At 39.3% G+C, this 23,661-nt stretch overlaps 1 protein-coding gene across 2 annotated transcripts in view; it reads left to right on the top strand.

The window, feature by feature from the left end:
- Positions 1-22,750, top strand: part of IL16 (interleukin 16) — a 48,499-nt gene extending 25,749 nt beyond the window's left edge. The window contains exons 5-22 of one of the 2 annotated variants that reach the window (XM_075506179.1): positions 520-652; positions 2,900-2,993; positions 3,443-3,585; positions 5,780-5,890; positions 7,271-7,385; positions 7,604-7,677; positions 7,771-7,984; positions 9,075-9,192; positions 10,390-10,522; positions 11,384-11,471; positions 12,213-12,685; positions 15,173-15,314; positions 16,526-17,618; positions 18,125-18,308; positions 19,929-20,030; positions 20,738-20,990; positions 21,900-22,025; positions 22,282-22,750. In XM_075506179.1, coding sequence (XP_075362294.1) covers positions 520-652; positions 2,900-2,993; positions 3,443-3,585; positions 5,780-5,890; positions 7,271-7,385; positions 7,604-7,677; positions 7,771-7,984; positions 9,075-9,192; positions 10,390-10,522; positions 11,384-11,471; positions 12,213-12,685; positions 15,173-15,314; positions 16,526-17,618; positions 18,125-18,308; positions 19,929-20,030; positions 20,738-20,990; positions 21,900-22,025; positions 22,282-22,475 — 3,790 coding nt within the window. In that variant the 3' untranslated portion in view covers positions 22,476-22,750. Of the gene's footprint in view, positions 1-519; positions 653-2,899; positions 2,994-3,442; positions 3,586-5,779; positions 5,891-7,270; positions 7,386-7,603; positions 7,678-7,770; positions 7,985-9,074; positions 9,193-10,389; positions 10,523-11,383; positions 11,472-12,212; positions 12,686-15,172; positions 15,315-16,525; positions 17,619-18,124; positions 18,309-19,928; positions 20,031-20,737; positions 20,991-21,899; positions 22,026-22,281 lie in introns of those variants that run through there. The other variant, XM_075506177.1, reaches the window with a different exon arrangement.
- Positions 22,751-23,661: the final 911 nt, after the last annotated feature.

The following is a 23,661-nucleotide window of genomic DNA, read 5'->3' as shown; positions in this document are numbered from 1 at the left end:
GATCTAATGCTTCTCAATTACACTATGAAATAAAACTTGGAAGAATGATAGATTGTACATAATATTAAGTTTTCAAACCCTATTGTCTTAGTTGCCCTATTAAAGGGCAACGTCGAATGTCACCAGCCTAGCAAGGCCACTGAAAAGCAATATGAGCCAAAGTTCCTGAAAGGGAGTAAAGTGTATAGTCTCTGATCAACTTGCAAATGCAAGATGGTGAGAGGGGAGGAATATTTTGCCTGGTTTGGGCTATTCTATGCTGTCATCTTAGCCTGGATGTAAGCTATATGTGGAAAGGCAGACACTGATCACCAGGAATGAGCAGAAGAGAGCAGCAACAGGAAAAAATACTAGCAGGGGATGGGGTGTACCACACATCAAGACATCTCATGGCAGCCCTGTTCAAGGCAAAGGGAGACCTGCAGCCGACTCCTCAGTTAGGGAGACACGTAGCACAACAGTGCCATATTGTTCTTTGTAAAATGATATGCAAGCATATTCCTTTTTTCTTTTTTTAAGGGATGGTTGTCTGAGCCCAAGGGATGAACTGTTAACACTAAATGGACAATCACTTAAAGATCTGTCTAGCAAGGAGGCTGAATCTCTCATTCACCCAACAACACGGCTGGTGAACATCATGATGGCTAGCAAAGTAAGCATGAAAGTTGTGGTCCCCTCCCACAACTGTGGGGTGATTTGACATTTACTTGAGAGAGAAGGGGAATTTGTGCATCAGGCATTTGAAGAACTTGGTTTTGCTCTTCCTGACAAAACCCCAAACCTCTTGTGGTCAGACTCTGGTGACTTTCAGCATAGCTTTTTCCCAGATAAGCAGAGGCTACAGGGAGGCCAAGGCCCTGGGAAACTCTAGCAAGGGCTGTACAACCCTTCCTTTTAGAAACACATAGCTTGCCAATGTTAATTTTCCATTTGGAAGTTGAGCAAAGGCGGAGGTGGATTTAAGGGAAGATCCATGAATCCAGAAGCCAGAGAGCAGGCCCTGGACTGAAGTATTTTTGTGGATCTAGGATCTATAGCTAGAAAATTCCCATGGTGAATGTTACTAGAGTCTGCTACAGAGAGAGTAGAACAGGAGGCAGCATTAACAGGTCAGCAGCCCCGGATTATCACCAAATCTTTCAGTGGAAAACCCTTTTGATCTTTCTTTCACAGAGTCCATTTCATTGGATTAAACACGTTTCATTTCAGGCTTCTTGTCCTCTCATCTCCACCCCAAACTAGATGGCACCAAAGGCTTTTCACTTGCAAATTCTGGAGGAAATACAAGGTTGATGACTGGACAAAGTTAGTCCCCTACCACACATTTACCACTTTGAAGACAATAGAGCTCAGCCAGAGATTTCTTGCAGGCTTCAGATCTTGATATTCATGGAAAAAAGGCACTTTCTGTTTGTTATCTGCAAATGGGTCACACAGAAAGCTCTGATATAATCCTAGGCTGAGAAAACACCCCCAACTGGAGCTGCTATCAGGTCTGAGTATGCCTCTCTCTAGGACAGCAGTGAACTGTCTCACCCAGATGTCTGCTGGATTCTGCCAAGACTTTTGTTTATTTTCTCTCCTTTAAATGCCTAAGTGTCTAGAGATGAACTATATTAAACTTTTGTAGCATAGTACCCCCCAAGAGGCAGCCAGGTGAACTGTGCATTTAAAGACAAGCCTGCACCAAATTAATTAGTTAAGGGTTAATAGCAAAGGCTAGCTAGCTTGGTAAGGGAAACACTGCAAAATTATTTTCAAAATGCCTCTTTAACGATCTTCTCTGCATTTCTTATTCTGAAGAGTTCCCTAGGGGAATGGGACTGGAAAACCCTAGTAGGATTTTGCTACTTGGCAATGCCTCCACCTGCTGTCGAAGAGGAAAATTATCATTCATTAGTTCTTGAGGTATCTCCAAACAGCTTTACTGAAGTCAGGCTTCTGGAAGAAAGTGTTTGTCTTGGTTGGCTCCAGACAGATTAGAAAATATAGATCCTGCTCTGATGCTGCTCTTGTGGCTGCCTTAACCCCTGCAGTATATCGCTGAGCAAAACCCTTTTATATTTGGAGGTTTACTATATTTCAATCAGTTTTCATATGCTGTCTGTATTTAGTAATGTTCTTCCTTTAACTGTGATTCCCTCAGGATCAATGGCATTCCCCATGTCACAACAGAAGCAGGACTTTCAGGAACCATACACATCCAGAAATTGTTCCTAACATCAACTGTTATTCAGATGTGATCATGTATTTCTTTTCAAACTGTTCTAAAACCCTGCATTTAGAAACTTGAATGTTTTATCTACAAGTTTTTAAATGCTAGAATTAGTGGCCATGTTTTCAAAAGCATATTTCAGAGTTTCTGAGTAGAAGGGGCTAAATTTTTGGAAAACACTAAAGCCTAGTCCTCAAAGGTTTTTAAACACCCAAAACGTATTTTGAGTAAAAAACATCCCTCTGAAATCAGCAGAAGTCAGACACCTATCCACCATTGCAAAGCTGGGGCTAAGAATTTTCCTTTAGAAAATAACGCCCTTCTAAGGTGAGGGAGATTGAGTACCCAGTTATCTCCAGAAATTAGACAAGCATGGCTACAGTTTACCCATACATCAAAATATTAGTCTGTCTGAACCAGCTGGGGATGTCCAATTAATTTTCTGTCCATTTTGACTGAAGGACCAGAATCTATTTCTATCTTATTACTTTGACAAGGTATAATCATTTTTATAGCAAAGTTTTGAGCTGCATTCTCCTTTATCATCTTATTTATTTAAAATAATTAATTTTGCTCCATGTTTTTTGATTCAGGCTGAAATTTGTGCAAGCCAAATTAGGAGAAATTTTATTTTTAAGTTTAGATCACTTCTTGCATAGCAACAGTCTTTTTTTTTTTTTTTAGGAAATGCCAATCTGTAAGGAAAGGCCTTTGGAAATACAAAATGGTTTTCTGCACAGTAAAGCTGCATGTCAACGGACTCGCAGTAACTCAACCAGTAAGTTGCAAAGAAGTAATCTTTTCTCTTGTAATATTCAGGGAGTGCACAGCAGAGCATGTGATGGTACTGCAGTGTTGAAAGAAATGGCAGCTGTCGTCCAAATTTTAGTCTGGGTTCCTTAGCTAAGAACTGCTGAATGCATAAAAGCATCAGCTTTTATATTCACAATATCCTACAGTCAGAGGTTTTGTGCATAAGCATTCTATTTGATGTTTTTTTAAGGTGTATTCTAAATAGGCCAATGCTCTTTTGGTAGGGAATGTTTGCTCTTTACTATATTTAACATTAATGGCTATCCCCACAGTAAGGATTGAAAAGATCATTCCCTTCACAGAGAGATTTACGAAAGGAAAAACATTTCTAAGTAACATTTACCTGAGAAAATGAATGTGCAGAAACGTCCAACGCTTGAGAAATAACCCAGTCTCTCTCCCCACATCTGACAGGTTTAAACCCATACTGGGTAGGGGAGGTGGACTGCACGGCGCCCCAGAAAGCCATGCCCTTCAGAGACCGGCAGCCCCACGCTCTCCACACCAGCCGCAAATCTCTTTCCCAACAGCTGGACTGCACTGGAGGGAGAGCCCCAGTAAGTGCTACAGGAAATCACCTGAAAAACAGACAAAACTGTCTCCAACAAGAATCTCTCAATGACCTTGGCAGTCACTTTCCCGCCAAAACCTACCTTCCCTGCAGGGCCTGTCAGGGAAGATGGCGCACTCTGCTTCCTCCACTTTTTAACCCCATCCCTCCTCTGCGAGGAGTAGGAGAGCGGGAAAGGCTCTGTGCCAGCAAAACCCCATTTCTTCAGCAGCTTCTCCCTCCCATTGCCCCAGCAGGTTTTACACTGTGTGTAAATCCCCCTGTGTGGTTTGCACCACCTTGGTAGCCACCCGGAGCCACCTCAGAGCTCACCGCTGAAGAGGCCCTTCCCGGGCGTCTCCCCGCCGCTGGCCGTGGAGATGCTCTGTGCACGTGGCCGATAAAACCCCGGCCTGAGCTTTGGGCCCCGCCGCCGTGAGCCTCCCGAGTCACCTCCGTTGGCCCAGCCATGGCCACAAGCAGGTATGGACTCGCCTCGTGGCTGGTAGTCGCTGCCCCCAGCTGCGCTGGCTGCGTGAGGCATCCTGCTTTCTGCCTCGCAGCGAATCAGACATATTTAAACAACCCCGTTAATGTAGGCTAGACACTGACCCAGTCTCTTGCTATCCAGATGGATACCAAGCGATTCACCACAGGCTGGGAGAGTGGAGGCTGGGCAGGATAGAGAGGGTGTAGGTATTTATGGCCACAGGTCCCCAGGATCAAGCCTGGAGTGGGAAGATGGAGGTGGAATTCCTCACACTCAGCTGCCACCTCCTGCCCTGCCTGAGGCCCGGCTGGGGGACTTGCTGCTGCTCCCCTGCCTTTTCCTGGCCAGTCCCTCACCCTGGGGCCACCACAGCCTGACCTAGGGCTTTAACGGGGGTGAGGAGGTGGCAAACTGGAGCACAAACCCCAACCAAACGACACCCGTGCAGACAGACAGACCCTCAGGGATTTGCTGGGCTTCCTCCTACTTGAAGGTCCTGCGTGGCAGATGCTGCCCATTGGCAGAGGCTCTTCGGTGGCATCCTGGTTTTGGGTATCGTTACCCACTGTGCACAGAGATATAAAATACACCCACTCACACAGAAGCAAAATAAATTTGAAAACTTCCGATTTCAGATTCAGGAGAACGACAATGGAATAAGCAATCACCCTGATTGGCAGAGGTGTACTTTTCAGAGAGTATGTTTTTGGTATTGCACAGACATTTCCCTCTTGATCATGTTCCCAATCCCATGTTGAATAAATAATCTTGTTTTCATGTCAAAATTGATATTTATTTTGTCACATATGCAGAAGCTGAAATTCTGGCTGGTGTTCCACACACTTCAACACCTGTTATTTTCACTTTGCTGCATTAAAAAAAGGTGTTGAACTCTCTTGGACTCGTAACAAGTGCAATTAACTCTGGCCCTGCTGAACTTCATGCATAGTTAGCTTTAGGTAATTACTTTTGTCAGTGCTTAAATAAGTTTGTAATACCCAATTCCATGTTCAAACAGGAAGTTTTCATTAAATATTTCATTAAAAGTTCACTAAAATGGGTCAGATCTCAGGGGCTGGAGTTCAGAAATCCACTATCTGTGGCATGGAGGGAAGAAAAGCACTGAGACACTGCTTATCTTGGTTATCAAGCAAAAAGGATGTGCTTCACCTCTTTCAGCAGTAGAAAGAAGCCTATGTGGTAGCTTAATGGAGGCAGCACATTCACAGTCTGAGGTTCACAGTCTGAAGAACTTTTGTGAGCACTAATTCATGTTTTGGGGAAAATGCTGAAAACAGGTTCTATATGTCCCAAGATAAAGCTATTTAATGACAAGATGAGGCAAGAAGTTAGAATTTCTTGTTTCTTAGTTCAGTTCTTAGAGGCAAGCATGATAATACTTGTTTAGGACCCCTAATGGCCACAAATGGGATTTTGGATGGAGAATCAAGTGAGAGCACAAATATATCTTTGCACCATTTCAAGGGCGAACATTCTAGTTTTGCTCTAGCTTAGTCACTGTGGGACAATTTCAGTGAGCAGTGATTTTCTGAATAACAAGTGGCTTCTGAAAATTAGAGAGTTTTTTTTTTTTTAATCTTTAGTACCATCAGTTACAAGGATGAAAATTTGAAATAAACAAGTTGTCCTAATATATGTCCAAGAATTTCTGGTTCTGCATTAAAATGTTTTTTTTTTTTAATGTTCACAGGCAATTTCGAGACCATCTAGATCATTAAGTACAGCACAGCTAGTGCACACATCCTGTGGCTCACAGGCTTCAGTAATCTCAAACATCGTACTGATGAAAGGACAAGGGAAGGTGAGACTGGCTCTGTTGATTTACCATAGGGTTTTACTTCATTTCACAAATGCAAGCTGCAAAGTGCAGCGAAGTGACTTCAGGTATTAAAGTTGCTACTTCAGGGTTGCCAATTTATATCCAGGCTTTGCCAGGAGTGATTAGTTATCATCATTTGCTTCTTAACCTTCTGAAGTATCTCTTTGCTGAAGCACAGTCTTCAGGTTCTAATAACATATTCACATCAAGCTAGTAACACCACCACTGACATTCACTGCTACCCTTTCTGGCATCCGGAGGTAGGCTTGAAATCATAGACTGTGTCATCCATAAGTTGCACTAGCACAGCAACCTTAGAGCTTCCTTCAAGTCAGAGTTGAGCCATAAAGACAGTTCTGTTGAGAAGGAAAACAAGAGCTACCAGGAACACACAGGACCTCAATAAAAACCAATAAACATTTGCAAAACCCACAATAAAGACTGGAGAAAGACACAGAAGATAGTTGTATCTACAAAAGTAATGTCATTGAAGGTGCTTAAAAAGAGAATACAGAATCTGTGAACTTAAACACATAGCTTTTGAACTTATTGAATAAGATTCTGAATTTGTTCATTAATAACCTTTTAAGTTAAAATATTTAATGTTTTATTTATAACTATTTAGGCCGTGAGATGACTCTCAGAAATCATTCCATGAAGTATTATCATCATTTGCAAAATAATCATTTGTTGCCTGTATTTTGGGAGCCTATGAGGATGTCATCAGCACAGTACTTTCACTTTTCATTTGAGGGATGTTGAATGGCTTCAGAGGTGTGAATTAGTCTTGTAACATCCTTCTAAGGGTAGTGTTTGACTTTTACATAAGGGGAGGAAGGCCAAAGAATAAGTAGATGAGAAGTATCTACCTACAAAGGTCTATCCGTGTTGCTTAAACTTACAACACGCATTAACTCTGTTTAGTAGAGGGTAGAGAGAGATATCTCCACAAGATCTCCATCTGTGTGTCTGAAATTAGTAGTAATATTAAGATCTTATATGGTGGTTTTTTATCTATCTCATTTATGGGAGAGGAAATTAAGGAGAAGAACAGATAAATTAATCTCTCAAGGCTGCTTATTGGTTCAAGGGCAAAAAAAAATTTAGTAGTCTAAAACACACAATAGTGTGTTTAAAATAGTGAATTAATTGATTGCAACAAACAAAAAGCACATCATGAGTGTATTCCACTGAAATGTTAATTTGCTTTTACTACTGGCATATGGTTGACTATTTTTTTCATGGATTATACTACTTCATTGGCTAGTACTGCCCATATAGGTAATGCAGAAGAAACTGCAAATGAACTAGTATGAAAACTGAACATGGGCTCTCACACACTGCTTTTCTTCCATAAATTAGGGTTTGGGCTTCAGTATTGTTGGAGGGAAAGACAGCATTTATGGACCAATAGGCATCTATGTCAAAACCATCTTTCCTGGTGGAGCTGCTGCTGCTGATGGAAGGCTACAAGAAGGTGGGAAATCCCTCTTCTCTCCCTTTTCCCACTCCAGATTCCCAAAGAATGATTCCTAAAGGCAGATTAAAATGAAGCTGAAATGAACCATAAGTGACTTTTACACCTGCATCCATTATTGCATTTGCAAGATTCCTTTTAAGTACATGTATATATCATGTAAATTATCGCATAATACCGTAATAGTAACATAGTACCACTTTTCTCTTTAAAAACAGGTGATGAAATCCTGGAACTGAATGGAGAATCCATGCATGGATTAACACATTATGATGCTTTACAAAAATTCAAGGTTACATACTCTCCTTCCAGAACAATTTCTGTCTTTACAGACAACGTGCGTGCAAACTCAACCCATTCATTCATTATCTTTTCCTTCTAGCAGGCCAAAAAGGGTCTTCTGACACTTACAGTCAGGACAAGCTTCAGCACGCCTCATTCTGCTTCCAGCTGTCTGTCACCCCACTTGTGTCAGTCACTGAGCTCTAGTACATGCATAACCAAAGAAAACAGCTCTTTCAGTTCAGAAAGTGCAGCATTCTCATTAAGTGCTACAAAGCCCAATGACAGGGTCATAATGGAAGTTACCCTAAACAAAGGTAAGTGCTAAAATTAACTGAGCACTGGCAAACAAGGCACTAATTGACAAAACAGTGTTCATTTGCTCTCTGCATGTCTTTCCTCACTAACCTGATTCTTTTCCTGAACTAAGTTTTTTTTATTACACTAAATTAGATCTTGGTGCCTGCCAGTGCCAACAACTACATATCAACAGCAGGATTTTGAACACGATCTGTCCTCAAGAGCCAATAATTCATCTTCTTTTCACTCAAGCATTAGAGTCACATTCATATCGTTCATGTGAAAAACTAAACCTCTTGGCAACAACTACCAATTATTAAGCAGATTATGCAACTTTTACCCATAATTATGCAAGCAGTTCATTTCATTCTTGAAAAGGCTTAAAACCAAATAAAATCCATACATATATCTTCTTGTATTTTTAACTTCCTCTCCAACTGGCATCATCTTCTATTTATAAACAACCACTGGCAGAATGAAATAAACTTTTAAATATGGGAACATCAAAGCAACGAACAAAGCAAAATCTCTATGGGGTAACAGCATGACTTACCAAACACACAGTATGGGATCTGACATCAGAGTGATTGTCCAGAGCAAAGAGGGTAAATTCACAAAAATCTTAAACTGTATTATATAAAACAGAAAGGGGACTGATATGATATAGCAAACAATAGCCACACATCCTTAATTTTTGTTTGTTTTTTTTCCTCCTTAATTTTTGCTCCTCCTTAATTTTTGTTCTTTTTTTTTTTTCCTATTCTATCTCCTTGTAAAGTCATTTGAATTCTTCTGTAATGACAGATATTTTGCAAAATAAACCTGCATTGCATTGTGTCTGTGACACACCAGTAATGACTTGCAAACCAGATCTTGGAATCTCACAAGCAATATTGGTGTGCACTCACTTTAATCACGAGGGAAAAAAATAGAAAACAAAAAAGAAAAAAGCAGTAGGAACAGCAGCTGATATTGAACACAAGACTTTGGTTCTGGTTTGTATAGAAAAATAATAATTACATTGAAGACAGTTTTAAAAAAAGATCTCTCCAACAGTTTGTTTTGACTGCTTCTCATGTGTTTTTTTATTATTATTAATTCTTTCAGAGCCAGGTGTTGGCCTTGGAATTGGGTTATGTAGCATTCCTTACTTCCAGTGTATTTCAGGGATTTTTATTCACACCCTCTCACCAGGCTCAGTGGCACATATGGATGGGCGACTCAGGTAGGATGAGAAAGAGCGTCTGTCTTATGCCACAAGTTTTTCATTGCTCTGTTTTATGGGTTTATTTTTGACCTGTTTGGGCAAGAAGTCTAGTGCTTTCTGGGAGATTTGGGTTTAAAGCATACATGCTATTCTGAGGGTTTGAGCATGCGTATTTAGGATATGTGGGATTTCCAGATATATAGCAATCCAGTGAAATTATTGTCTCTTGTCCAGGCTGGGCTAGCTTTCTGTGTCTTAGACAAGCATATAGCATGCTTTCTGGAGGAGATTTCCAAATGAGAAAGTATCTGGAAAAAAACAAACATATAGCATACTCTGGCTTGTTTGAGCACTAGTTTTTCCTGACACAAGCTCCTCAAATTCTATCCCTTCTTGCCCAACAGAAATACAGATTTGCTGAAATGAGCTTTAGTGGGAGTGCAGAAACTCACTTTGTAAGATTTATGACCTGTTAGTAGTGTTGAACATATTTAGCATTGAACAGAATACAGCATTTTCAGTGAAGGCTTTTTGATTTAACCTTAGGTGCTCTATAACCCTCCTCTCTGCATGCCTAAGACTTTAGCTGAAAGAACTGTGGTCTTACACTATTTGAAAGTTTGTACGATATGAATCAGTTCCTTCAGTCAGCCTTTTAATGTTTGTGGGTATTTGCAGTGGAGCAGAAAAGGGCAGTCTCAGTTTCCATGTGGGTCAAATTTGGATTTCATCTAGAAAGATTCAGTCTAGCAGTTAGCAGGATTACAATAGTTTGCTACTAGAAATTTTCTGTTAAGTTATTCATATGTAGCAGACACACAACATCCTTTCTGACCTTAAATAACACTATCAGACCATAAAGACGGGAAAACTGAAGTGTTAAATTGAAAGGAAGGAAGGAAGATGTAGGTGGAAGCAGCAGCTGAGCTGCATACAGCAGAAAGATCACAGACACAAAGCGTGCATAGCTGAACATGAAGAAAGCTCAAAGGTTGCACGCAACGAGGCAGATCAAAAACACCTTGACGTCCAACTCATTCCCATTCCATTTTCTGTAACAGGAACAGAGAGACATAATGATTTAATCTGTGATCAAATTAGACGTCAACCACATGAATTTGCTTTTTGTATACTTTCATATGGGTGAGACAAGATTGGGATAAAAAGAAAATCTGTTTTGTTTACATCCTCTCTCTTTTTTTAATATCTCTGTAGGTGTGGAGATGAAATTATTGAAATTAACGAAGCTTCAGTACAAAATACAACTCTTAATGAAGTTTATGCCGTATTAAGCCATTGCGATCCTGGTGCAGTGCAGATTATTATTAGCAGACACCCTGAACCACAGGTAGCACACACTGTATTCTTTCTGACTTTCAATAAAACACATACTGAGAACTAAGACTAAGTGAGGGAGCAGGTGTTAATCTAAAACAGGTGGAAAAATGTTGATAACAAAGATGCTGATCTCTTTAATAAGCATCGCTGCACAGAAACAAACCTGATATATGCACTGCCTTAGATATAATCATGTAAGATTTAAAGATCACTGGAGACAGTCTTGCATGAGTTTCTGTGCTGTGAATAAGGAAACTACAGAAATAACATTTAAGGAATAAACCAAAATATATTTCTTATTTGAGAAAGAATTCCCAATAATAAGAAAACAATTTGAAAGAGGGAATATACCCCCCAAAAAGAAAGAAATGTTTATACACTCATCTCTCAGTAATTAAAATTTAGGTCTTGCTAATATTTATAATTAAATTAATATTAAAGTAAAATATTTTATTCTTGCAAGATTTTTCTACAAAATGCTTCCTAACACCAAATATTGTATAAATTAATATCAAGTTTAAATCATTGCATAAATTATCATAAAAACGTAGTATTAAATTATCTTATACTGGTAAATCCAGAACTCCACTTCTAGTGAAATATGCAAAAGAACATTTATCTTTGAAAGATCCCGTTTCATCTAAAAAACCAATATAAATAGCACATCCATAGATATACTTCATCTATACTGGAATATATACAAATATAAAGGTGTGCACTTACATAGCTTTAAAATTAACTGATGTGTGATATAACTAGGTCTATTCATTTCCAATAGAGGACTTGCAGGACTTTGTGAAAGGAATAAATGTTTAAAATTTACTCACCCCACAGCAATTTCATAACAGTACAATGGCATGATATTCCCTAGGTGTCTGAGCAACAGCTAAAAGAAGCTGTTGCACAAGCTGTGGAAAACAACAGATTTGGAAAGGAGAGACACCAATGGAGTACTGAAGGTAAGGGAATAAGTGGATTCATCGAGACATGGTAATTTTGACTTAAAAGATACATAGGATTAATACATGCTGTATTAGAATCCTTGGTAACAGTCAAGTAACCCAGAGCAGAAAGGAAGAGGAGGAAACCACACAGGGCAGCGCTCCTAACATGCCTCCTAAAATACATTACCAGAGTGATGAGAAAAGACCATATCTGTCTGATCGCCAGCAAAAATTTTTGTGCAAACTTCCTCTTGCTCTTGCTCATCCTTTCCAATTCATAACCTCTGCTTAAAGCTTTTCAAGCAACTGTCAGTAGGTGACAGGACTTATGATAGCAAGGAACTGCACAACGCAGGTGATGTCCTGGGGACAAACAGCTTGTTAATCCCCTTGTGAGGAAAAGCATATGCAATCCTGGCTAGAGCTATTTGCCCAGTTCAGCTATGACATCCTCCCACAGTAACATATTGCAATGATACTCCTTTTAGTGTCCTCATTTCTTCTAAAGGACTAAAGATAACAGAATCATCATCAGTAAACTATACTGCTGAGATATATATATAGGGAAAACGTAATGTTGTTTTGCTGCCCAAGAATGTAACTGTTGACTCTTCGATCTACAAGCCTTTAATGCATAAAATCATACCTTTGCATCAACCGATGATGGTATTTAGCTGCAAATTTAATCAGCTGAATCTCAGAAGTGAGCACTTTGCATGTATCTGAATAGCCATTTTGAACATGTTCCTGATACAGGTGTTAAAAAACTAGAAATGAGCTGGCATGGAAGACACCCATGTGAAAAACATATTGAAAGGAATGCTGCTCATTGCAACCGCAGGACACAGAAGCTAATGACCCGCTCCAGCAGTGACAGCAGCTACAACCCTCGGTCCTCATGTAGTCATGGTGCTGCATACCAACTGACTGACTTGAAAGCAAGAGTACATAGCATTGATGTACCGATTACCAGACAGCCTGGCCTGCTGTACTCATTGTCTGGTAATAATTCAGAGCAAAATTCCCCTCCTACTTGTAGTGAGGGAGGTCGACCCTTGCAAAACACTAAGAAATCATCAGAGATCCTTGTTAGAAAACCTAAATCTTCAAAACCCAAACCTCCACCAAGGAAATATTTTAAGCAGGACTGTACATGTAATGACCAGTGCGCAGACAGAAGAGAAAAGCTTGTATCGGAAGTGGCTGTATCACCTTCTGCAAGTGTCCAGGTAAAGCAAAATTTGCAAAATTTTTCTTGTGTTTCATATTTGTGAGGCAGGGGAAGGAGGAAGGCAAAGTGACTTTGTATTATGGCAGGAAGAAAGGCAGGGAAGAAAGAGAAAGTGTGCATAAATATGTGAGGACTGGGGGAAGGGCATGAGGCTCTTCTGTTTTGAAAATAACGTATGTATCTTAGTGAAGCCAGTTTAGGTCAAAACGTGATGTTCAAACTAAGGTCAGAAGGCAGAGAAGTGCCTGAAGGAAATTTTCTTCTATATCAAGGAATCTGAGTTAAAATCCCAGTGAGAGCAGCAGGAAGAATGAATTTGAGTCCCTTGCTGTCATACCTCATTAACACATGCCACTGGTGGTATTGGACACGCTCTGGTTCCAGTGCAACTGGAACAGTGATGTGCTCTGGGCTGGGACTAGAGGAGTTTGCACAGCCTCTGATGTCAGCTTGGTATGGTTGATCCTAACCTCGGCACTTACAGAGTCAAATTGTTTATGAAGTAGAGAAGTCGTGAAACAATTTCTTTGTTTCAGTAGTGGATTTCTATTGGAAGAAAACACTAACATTATGTACAGCCGGTAGCCTTGGGCTCATATACATTTCTTGAGACGAGGGGGTACTAAACTAACTCATTTAAATTGCGAGGCACATACATATTTGTTGATGAGCTACAATGTTTGAAAACCGAGTGTATATTTGTACGTTTCTAAATTTCAGTTCCCTCTCTTATCTAAGACAGAACAGAAAGACAGTGTTTCACATTTGCATGAGTGCGAGGGATTGTGAGATCTGCATGTTGAAACAAAGTTGTGGTTTGTTTAAAAATGAAACCTCTTTCCCCTGCGTTTAGTAACATGCCAGCAGAAACGAGCAAATCTCAATGCAATGCAAGCAAAAACCCCCACAGTTCCCAAGCTTCAGAGATCAAAATAAAATTATACAGCTCAGATTGAAGTCCATGTATAATGTTAATATCCAAGAAAGTTTCAATTCAGCACCTCGTGTAAGGTCACTCTTTTACCATCCCCTAAGAAGAGAGCAGTAGAAACGTATTCATCAACAGCTACTAGAAAATCACCTTTCAGAAGTAAAATTCAGGGAAATAAGTACTTGTTGAACTTACCACTGCATGCAACTTATTATTCTTCAGTACTCAGTCATTCTAAATGATAAAGAGAAAAAAATAAAACTTAGGATCAATAAAGTCTATGAAAAGTCAAGCTCTGTTAATGAAGATAACTTCCTCTAGTAAGACAGTCTGTGTATCTCAGGGCAACAGCTCCTTTAAGTCCCCAGGAGAGAGGGTTTCTTGTCAGAATGTATTTCAGGTGATTAAGAGAAGGTTTTATTACTGTTGGGGTTTTTTTTTTAACTTTTATTCCCCAAACATTTTGTATTAGTCACTTTGAGGCCTGCATACTACAGTTTTATGTGGGGCTTCTGCAGACTGTAAGGTTGCTTTTTCATAACCAAGAATGCTTAACTGATATTTTTGACTGTGCTTTAAACTGCATCAATAAAAAGGTAGATATAATGGCCATCAGTAAAGAGTAAGATCAAACTGTCTGTTCGTAGTGCTTCCAAATTGGCTATTTCACTTACTGAATGTTGAATGTCCACATCTAACAGCAACAGAACACAAGTGTAACTTTCAAGAATGACCCTAAGTAAGCAGGGGATGGAGAAAGGTTTTCCTAGCATAAGAAAGTTGCATAACAAACACCACCCCATTACAGAAAAGCTAAGAAATTGTCCAGTTACTGATTTTTTCAGGACAACCTCATTTGTTTCTAGTCCTTCACACTCTCTCCTGTTTGGTTTTGGTTCCTATTAGTAATCCTGGAGCTTAACTACATAGCAGAGAGCACTTCCAGTGTCACAGCAGAGCAGATGGTAACTTGGTATCATTGGTTACAAAGGAATTGAGTAATTCCAGAGCATGTGTTAATGATGTTGAGAGTGGCATTTACTGCAACCTCAAACTAATCCTCTCACCCTATGTTTCCAGCCAAAAACGAGAAAGGGAGAGCTCTGAAACTGCAGTAATGGTTTGGCTTGTCTATCTTGTGCTTAAGGGCAAAAGGCTTCAACAGAAAAGAGAGTTTGACATGAAGTTAGAGGAAATTTGCTTGACTGGTTTGCAAAAGTGTACTGAATGGCTGATTTTACAAAAATTGAAAATTATAGTAGGCAGTCTTTTAGTTTATTATAAAGTTTATTACTAAATTTTTGAGAGGTTAATTGCATTTTTTTCACTGTCTGTCTACAAGTGTAACCATAAAATATCATGCCAGCACTCTTGAAATATAGAATAAATTAAGTCCTATGAGGATTACATCCCAAGCAGAAGTGAAAGCTTGATTTCTATTCAATATTTCTTTCCAGATTAAAAACAAATGAAAATACGTGTTTTTTTCAGATTCATCTATAGTGTGGTCTGTATAATTACATTCTGACACATTTCTGTTTCCTGTTTGTTCAGCAGGAAGTTGGAGAACCAATGCTAGAGGGACATCAAACTGATGTAACCCACGGTGTCTTTACCACTTCTCCTACAGCATACGATACTGAACACATAACTGCTGTTCCAGCGGGCAGAGATCAAGAAAGAAAAGCAAACTTAGGTATGTTTGATTCCATGAACTTTTTTTTGCAGCTGAACCTAGCATTTAGTTTGGATTCCAAAATGGGTATCAAGCTGACTTCACCTTTCTCTTTAAATGTCGACTTCAACCCATATCTGTAAATTTTGGGGTGAACAGATGAAATTTCAAATTATTGATTAATCTTTGAAAAAAAGGGGAAACTACATCAAAAGAAGCATAACATGATTTCTTGTAAAAAAGTATTAATGGACAGGTACACTGTTGCGGTATTTCTTCAGATGAAACTGCTTATTTATATTGAAAATTTGATATTAAAGGTTAGTTTTAGCATTTCTAAAGGACGTTTTTATGCATAGTTTCAAGGCTCAAGTGTTGCAATGGTACAATCTACTAGTATCTTGTGCTAGTTAGAATTAAGGAAACTTAGCGTTAAGGGAACGAAACAGTGTTAAGGGAACGAAACAATCTCAAGAGGTCTCTTACAACCTAAACCGTTATGTAATTCTGTAACTCCGGGCTCAGATCATCAAAAAAATAATGGTGCCTTAAAAAAATATATTTTTATTTACACTGAAGCAGATAACAGTAACTGTGCAACTGCACAAACAAAAGTTTGCTGCCATTCAGCTCTGCCATGTCTAACATTAAAATGCTTAATCAGTCTGTGATGTAAAAAATATTCCTACATTAGAATTGAGTTTTTACTTACTAGAAAAATACAAATGGAAATGCCTGCATAAATTTAAGGAAGCATAAACATTAATCAAAGATCTTCATGGGAGATTCTTTTTAGAGCAGGATATACCTACAAAGGTAGGAAAGAAAAATTATTTTTTGGAAGAATTTACTGTAACACCAGCTTTTTCACTAGGCTGAAAACAACATTGCAATTTTAGCCTTCTTTTTTAACTGTTATAGCCTATATCATGACTTCAGCACCCCAGAATTTCAGGTTACCTTTAGAAGTTGCAGGCCCTTTAGAAAAGGGATCTTGTATAAAAGCACAGAAGAGCCTTGTTTTTCAGTTCATTTCAGTGTCAGGAATCAAAACTTGTAGATCAAGAGTTGAGAATTTCAAAAAAGTTCAAACTTTTTAGAAACTTTAAAAAATACCTATTGGAGGCTTGAATGAAATTCAAATTTAATTAATTAATAGCAATGCATAGATAAGGGATGGAGAAGGAGAAGTAGAAGGAGGCTTGTTTATAATCAATGTTTCTCTAATACAGGGAATCCACTTTCATCAATACAAAGGCCTATACTTAAAAGACAAACACGGGTAGATTATAGTCTTAATACAACAACAGAAGACCCTTGGGTTAAAATTTCCGACTGCATAAAAAGCTTATTTAATCCTACCATGAGTGAAGACAATGTCCACTTAGATTTGCAACCTGGCATCGACACAAATAAAGAGAATCAAAATCGAAGCAGCTCAGACACAGTTCTGAAGAAATCAGAATCAGAAACAGTCAGTTCAAAAGTGCTAAAATCACATGAAAATGACAGTGTGAAAAAGGCTCCTCCTGTTGCACCTAAGCCAGCCTGGTTTCGCCAAAGTCTGAAAGGATTGAAGAAAGCAAATTCAGATTTAAAAACACAGGCAGATCAAAGTCCTCCTGACCTTGAGGGTATTTCCAGCAAAGAACTGCAATCCAGCTTATCCCGTGTGTCTCCTAGGGGATCATCAATAAAACAAAGAATAAGCTCATTTGAATCCCTGAGTGCTCCACAGTCACCTGAAAAAATACACCAGTTTAGCCTGAAACCATCAGTCCAGAAAGAACACCCTCCCACTGCCACAGGGTCAGAAGCGGCTCCAGCTCATTTAAACCAAGCCTTTCTCCAACATTGTGAAACTAGCCAACAACAGTCAAAGTCACCTGTGGTTATGGGTACAGAGAGTCCAGACAGATCTTCCTCTCCCAGCGAGGTCCTTGCGGCTAGCTCAGAGAAAAGCAACAATGCCAACACTGAAAATTCCTTGGGTCTCTTAACTACAGAAGCCATTGCAACTTCCCCTCTTGTATCGGTAGCAAAAGCACACAGCCTAAGATCACGAAGCTTCCCACTTACTGCTACCCAGTCTTGTGAGATGATGAAGCCATATAACGAAAAGTACAGCAAAATCTATTCCATCAGTAACCAGGTGTCATCTGCTTTAATGAAGTCTTTGCTTTGCCTTCCTCAGTCTCCAGCCTCTTCTGGAAACAGTGCATGGGAAACTATAGACACATTGTCTCAGTCCTCTGTGGAGGAGGATGGGACTTCTCTCTCACCCGCAAGTGAGAATCATCATCTGGACACTGGGTTTTCGCTAAAGTAAGATACATTATTTAAAAATCAGATTTGCAGATCAGCATTGAACATCTGTGCTGATTCACTGGCAGATTAACATTCTAAGGTAGTAGCACACAATAGTAAAGCACAGATTAAGTTAAGAACTTTTTAGAGCACAAAGGTTGAATGACTCATATGACTTACACTTGTTTTTAATTTGTACTATATAAGCGCATGTACATTTCAAACTTCTTCCAGAAGCTACAATATTTCTAGCATCTCCATGATAAAGGAGATTTAAGTCTGTTTTTTGCCTGGGGCCAAGAGATTATTCGTATTCTTTCATGTGATAGATCCCACTTCTGTTAGGCTAACATGATTAATTTACATTTGTATGTATTTATAATACTTATTATAGGAGCTACCACCCCAATTACATGCTAATAAGATCAAAAGATGACTGTTCCAAAATTGCCTGTGCTATGCTTTTGTGGGTATATTCTTTCATAACTCAATGTTTCTTTTTTACTCCGGTCACAATGGAACAGCCTCTCCGAGTTGAGAGAGTATACTGTGAGCCGAGCAGACAACGAGAAAGAGGAAGAGAAACAGGAACACGGCTCACCTCAAGCAACTGGTGCGTCAGGGCAGTCTGTCATCTCTCTGCTTTCCCCTGAAGAGTTAGCAAAGCTTATAGAGGAAGTCAAATCGCTAGACGAAGCAACCTTAAAGGTAAATCTGCTTTTTCTTTTTGTGCATGATTTTCAGAAAGCTGTGGAGTGGATGTGCCTGGTTAATCTTTGCAACTTGATATTACAAGAAGTAAAACAATCATCTCAATATGTACCAGTAGTAATGTTTAGCTCTTTTGATCAAAAATCTTGAAGAAATCTTCAAAGATAACTAAGCAAGAGTAATATCCATTTAACTAATGGGGTAACAGTCATTCAGCAGGTAAGGTCAGTGTATGCAGAAGTAGGCACTGATATTTTGGAGGTCTTTCTTTTTATTTGGGTTGCCAGTCTGAGATACCCAATGCCTCATATTTTGGGGATACTGAGCAACCTTTAGTCTTTCTGGATTCATCTAGAATTGCAATAAAGCTCAGAATAAGTCAAAATTAAGGTTGAATTTGTGCATTCCAGAACTGTAAAGACTTTTAAAGACTGCTCATACCCAAAGAAAAAGCAGATAACATCCAGAGCTCTGCATTGAAAACAGTTCAGCTTCTGCTGGCAGATATGTGCTTGCTGTGTTAAGACACTCCAAGCTGTGCAAAAGCAGCATAACTGCATTAACGCACCAATGAGTCTAAGCTGTATTTACTGTTTGCCTCTTAGCTAACTGCAGTGGCATGTTTCCCAGGTTATTCCTGGTTTGTGTCTGTACTGCATGGAGCATGGGTAGATAATTCATGTCTGCCTATCAGAATACTAGGTAGACATGTTGTCATGTCAGAGATAAATTCTTACTGACTACATCAAACTTTGCTAGCACGTTGCAATCAAAAAGCAGTTTGACAAGCAGAATTTATGAAAGCCAAGTTTTGTATCAATTTGTGTTTCTTGTCAACATCCCATGTTGATTTTTTTGGTCTGATTAGCAGTAAAAGCTATGTTGCAATGTTGCCCTCCATGGGACATTAGCCTCTCTCATATCAAGTCATTGTTTTCATGGAATTTTCAGGACAATCTTGAGCAGCATGGACCATCTGCCTCATTGCAGCTGGCCAGTGGATTCAATTGTGGAAGGAAACAAGACGCAATATCAAAAGATGCAACTACAATTGCTCACATACTGAACATGACTGTGACACTGTGGTCAAGAAAGCCACATTTCCTTAGGACACTAGGTTGTTACCCTATACAAACTCATCTTTGGGATAACACAGTCAGAGACAGCTTACTCTACCTGTTACTAGAACATTGTTAAAAAACAAAAACAAGACTGAGAAGCAATTTTTTAAGCTGTGACACTTATATCCATGAGTTGTATGCCAAATTCTTTTTCCACTTTTTCAGTGAAAAGGTCCTCTAACATGATTCAGCAATATTTTCTGTTTCTACAGTACATATCTATACTCTAGAAATTAATTCAATTTATGGTCCAGATCCAACTGATAACTTGTTTACCAAATCAAAACAATTTTAGACACAGAATAGCATTTTATTAAATAGGTAACTGATAGGTAAATTTGATCAAAACCAAATACTAAACATGTCTCAGTATTATGCTTATGCCACTAAGTCTCATTACAAAATGCACAATGGACAGAAAGAAAACATGCTGATTTTTCAATCATCTTGACATATCTCTTGGGAAGTTCTTGACATTATTTCTTTCTCTGCCTAGGAATTTGATGATATTCATGTTACAATTTTGCATAAAGAGGAAGATACCGGGCTTGGATTCAGCCTGGCAGGGGGCATTGATCTAGAAAACAAAGTGATAACAGTAAGTAACATCTTTCTTAAAAAATACTCCAAAACCAACTACTCTATCTAAAAATATGTAACTTGCTGGTTTTCTACTACAGAGGTTGGCTTTTGGCATAATCAAAGTAGGCAGCTGTACTGATAGGGTCAGAAGAATCATGGTCTTAATGGGTGAAAACAGGATCCTTCTGCACAGAGCCCTCTCCAGGTGATTGGCCGTGGTGTCCTGTTTCCTTGGGCAGCATACTCCCCACAGCTCTGAAAGCCAATGCAGAACAACACACAGCCCTCAGCAGGAAGTAACCAACACCTTATTCACATGCTTGTAGAAGACCATGCAGGGTGGTCAGGAGGAATGAGGTGAGCGCGTAGACACATAAAGGGTCTGGAAGCTAGAGACTAGCTTCATGCCTTCTTCCTCCCACTAGCAGAGCAGCGAGAGGGTCAGGAAGTAGCATAGGCAAGGTACGTACCATGGGCAGCAAGGCTTTGGCCATCTGATACCAGGGCTAAACAGATTGCCTAGCTGCTTGAGGAGGGCTGTGCCCAGGAGAACTTCTCTGTACAAATTTATTCAGCCCTCAGTCCTGAAACATGCTAGAAGCAACTTGTTCCTGGCAAAGAATAGAAAATGCACATGGTAAAAAGTATTAACTGAGTGATCTAGTGATTTATCCTTTTTTTCCTCTTTCCTTTTGTGTGTGTGGTGACTGGGCTCTTCAATAGGTTCACAAAGTGTTTCCCAATGGACTAGCATCTCAGGAAGGAACTATTCAGAAAGGAGATGAAGTACTATCCATTAATGGAAAGTCTCTTAAAGGCGCAACTCACAATGATGCCTCAGCAATCATGCGACAGGCTCGACAACCCAGACAAGCTGTTGTTGTCACTAGAAAAGCTAAAGATGCAGAAAAAAATCTCAACGTTTCAATCAACTCTAGTACATCTTCAGTAGCAAGTGATGCCTCACAAGATTCTGGTGAGTAAATTCAGTGGCATTACACCTTGCAGCCCCCACCTGCTAAGTGTTTACTCATCGCCTGAAATCCTGAGTGTTCATAGAGCAGCTCAGCATTGGCTGTGTAAATCTGAGAACCATGATTAAAGACAGCATGGTCAATAAAACATTCCTGAAACAGACATTTGGAATAACTTTGTTGGAAAGGGAAAGAATTAATGGAGTTCTAAAATAAAGGAACCCTCTGAAAAAAACCAAGTGTGATCCTCTGTATGAATTTCTGTAGACATACAAAGATTATTATTGTAGTTGCATATCTAATTGAAGGTATAATGACTACTCAATGAACAGTGATTTTTTATTCTAATATTATTAGATTCTAGTTTATAAGACTTTTTCTCTGTGAAAGAGAATTTCGGTTTGAACAAACAATGTGCTATTGTTTGATATAGCAGGTGGCTACATCTGAAATATAGCAAGGTCAGATTTTTGCAGAAACTTTCACATTCTTAAGATATTTTTGTGGGGTTTTTTTTCCCTAAAGCATAATCTGGAGATCTGTAGCTTTATTTATGTACTGCAAATAAACATTAGCAGCTTTGTAGTTGATAACAATTTCATAACTAACATCAAGTCAAATATGTTTACCTTAAATTTTGCTCATTGAACAGATTTTTCTAACTCTAGTAAATGTCACCAGCTTTCATTTTTATATTTCCATTCTGCCATGAATTCAAACACAACTTTCCCTCCACAGCTTCCCAGAGGGCCTTATAATGACAAAAAGAGGAATTAAAAGTTATAGTTTTCTCTTTCATTTGGCAGTTTATGGTGCCTTTGCAGACAAAACAAAAGTTCATTTTTTGTAACAGATCTGTTAGCTTTTCAGACTATGTGGTGCCCATCTGCTAACTTTCCATTTGTTTCCAGCAACTGAAGATACAATCTGCACTGTAACTCTAGAAAAAACACCTGCTGGTTTAGGATTCAGTCTGGAAGGAGGGAAGGGCTCTATTCATGGAGATAAACCCATCATCATCAACAGGATATTTAAAGGTAAACGCACTTAAATGTGTACACAGCAGGTTCTTAGCTGATGCAAACTTGTGCAGTTCATAACTGACTGCTGATTTATACCCATGAAAATGGTTTTTTTTGTAAATGCAGCATTATCCTGTGCAGTGCCAGTAATCTGTTGCCTGCTGAGACCAGGTGGTTTATACCAAACATGCTGGTGATCCTTAATAAGTGAAAGATACATTAAAGACTCCTCCTCACAAAGAATTAAAGGAAATTAATTTTCTTTCCCCAGGGACTGCATTAGAACAAAGCAGCCCTGTTCAGCCTGGTGATGAGCTATTACAAGTGCACACAACTGCCATGCAAGGACTCACTCGTTTTGAAGCGTGGAATGTAATCAAGGCATTGCCCGATGGGCCCATCACAGCTATCATCAAGAGGAAGAATCCAAGCTCTGTTACCACCAAGTCATCTGAAACTTTGTAAGAGAAGGAATTAGACTACTGCCAATATTACAAACAAAAAAGGATTTTATTACTTGCAGCCATTTGGCTACCGCAGCAAGATACTCAGAAAGCACATATGAAAAGTACACATGATCTTACTGCCAGTTACAGAGCAAGCTGTCTGGGATAAAATAAGATGTGCACAAAATGTGCATGATTCTTATTTCAACATTCAAAAACAGATGTTACAAAGTGTAGAATTATAAGATAATGACTTTGTTAATAATATACTGGTTGTAATAAAATATGTGACAGCTATAGTACTCTCCTATTTTAAGCCATTAACTTTACAAATATCAGAAGCACATTCTGTGTTAAGTTTTCAGGCCTACTCTACAGGTTTTGCTCCCTGCCTTACCTTCCCAGGAGGAAGAAACATGTCTACAAGCCTACAACTAAACACTGCAGCAAAGGAAAACCCTTAGAGAATGTGTAAGGGGCAGAGAAAGGGGGATGCAACTTTGTGTGTCAAAACAACAACATGCCCTGGAATACTCCAGCTTTTTTATTCAAACCAGGGAACATCCAAAACCTGTCTAGGGTAACTTTCTACTAGCAGTTGACAGAACCATCTCAACTCCAGCAGGCAAACACAGGGCAGGGGGGGGGAGAGTGTCTCACGGTATTGCAAGACACCAGAGGTCTCAGAGGACTACAGCAGGAGAGTTAACAAGGCCATTTAGAACCAACTCCTACCTTCTAACCACACATATTTTTTGGTATGTCTTTGTGTTAATTTGTAAGGGAAAGTACCAGTGAGAGTATTTGGGAATTAAAAGTTCTGAATCCAAATATTTATTCTCAAAACACTAAATAACTTGGAGATAAATCTATGCTTCAAATGCTATCGGCATTTTGGCAGCGCTCTCTAAGCACTATATGGAATTCTACCAGCAGCAGCACATGTATCTACGGCAAGATGGTCTTGTGCACCCATTTGGTCTTTTCTGACCTACTTCACCAAAGGGAGAGATGCAACATCCGCATGGAAGTAGTGACTCACCGGTTGAAAGCCAGATGGCTGCAGTGGTTACTGTCCTTGGCTGTTCACCTTCCCTTAGTCAGGAATTTGCTGCACCCTTCTTCTTCAGTTACTTACTTTCACCAAACCATAAACTGCAGTTCAGAAGCTATTTTCCGTGCACTTGATACAATGTCACAGAAAC

Source organism: Mycteria americana, chromosome 6 (assembly GCF_035582795.1).
Source record: "Mycteria americana isolate JAX WOST 10 ecotype Jacksonville Zoo and Gardens chromosome 6, USCA_MyAme_1.0, whole genome shotgun sequence".
Classification (NCBI taxonomy): domain Eukaryota; kingdom Metazoa; phylum Chordata; class Aves; order Ciconiiformes; family Ciconiidae; genus Mycteria; species Mycteria americana.
The sequence above is the reverse complement of the archived record's forward strand: the minus strand, read 5'-3'. Positions and strand labels throughout refer to the sequence as shown.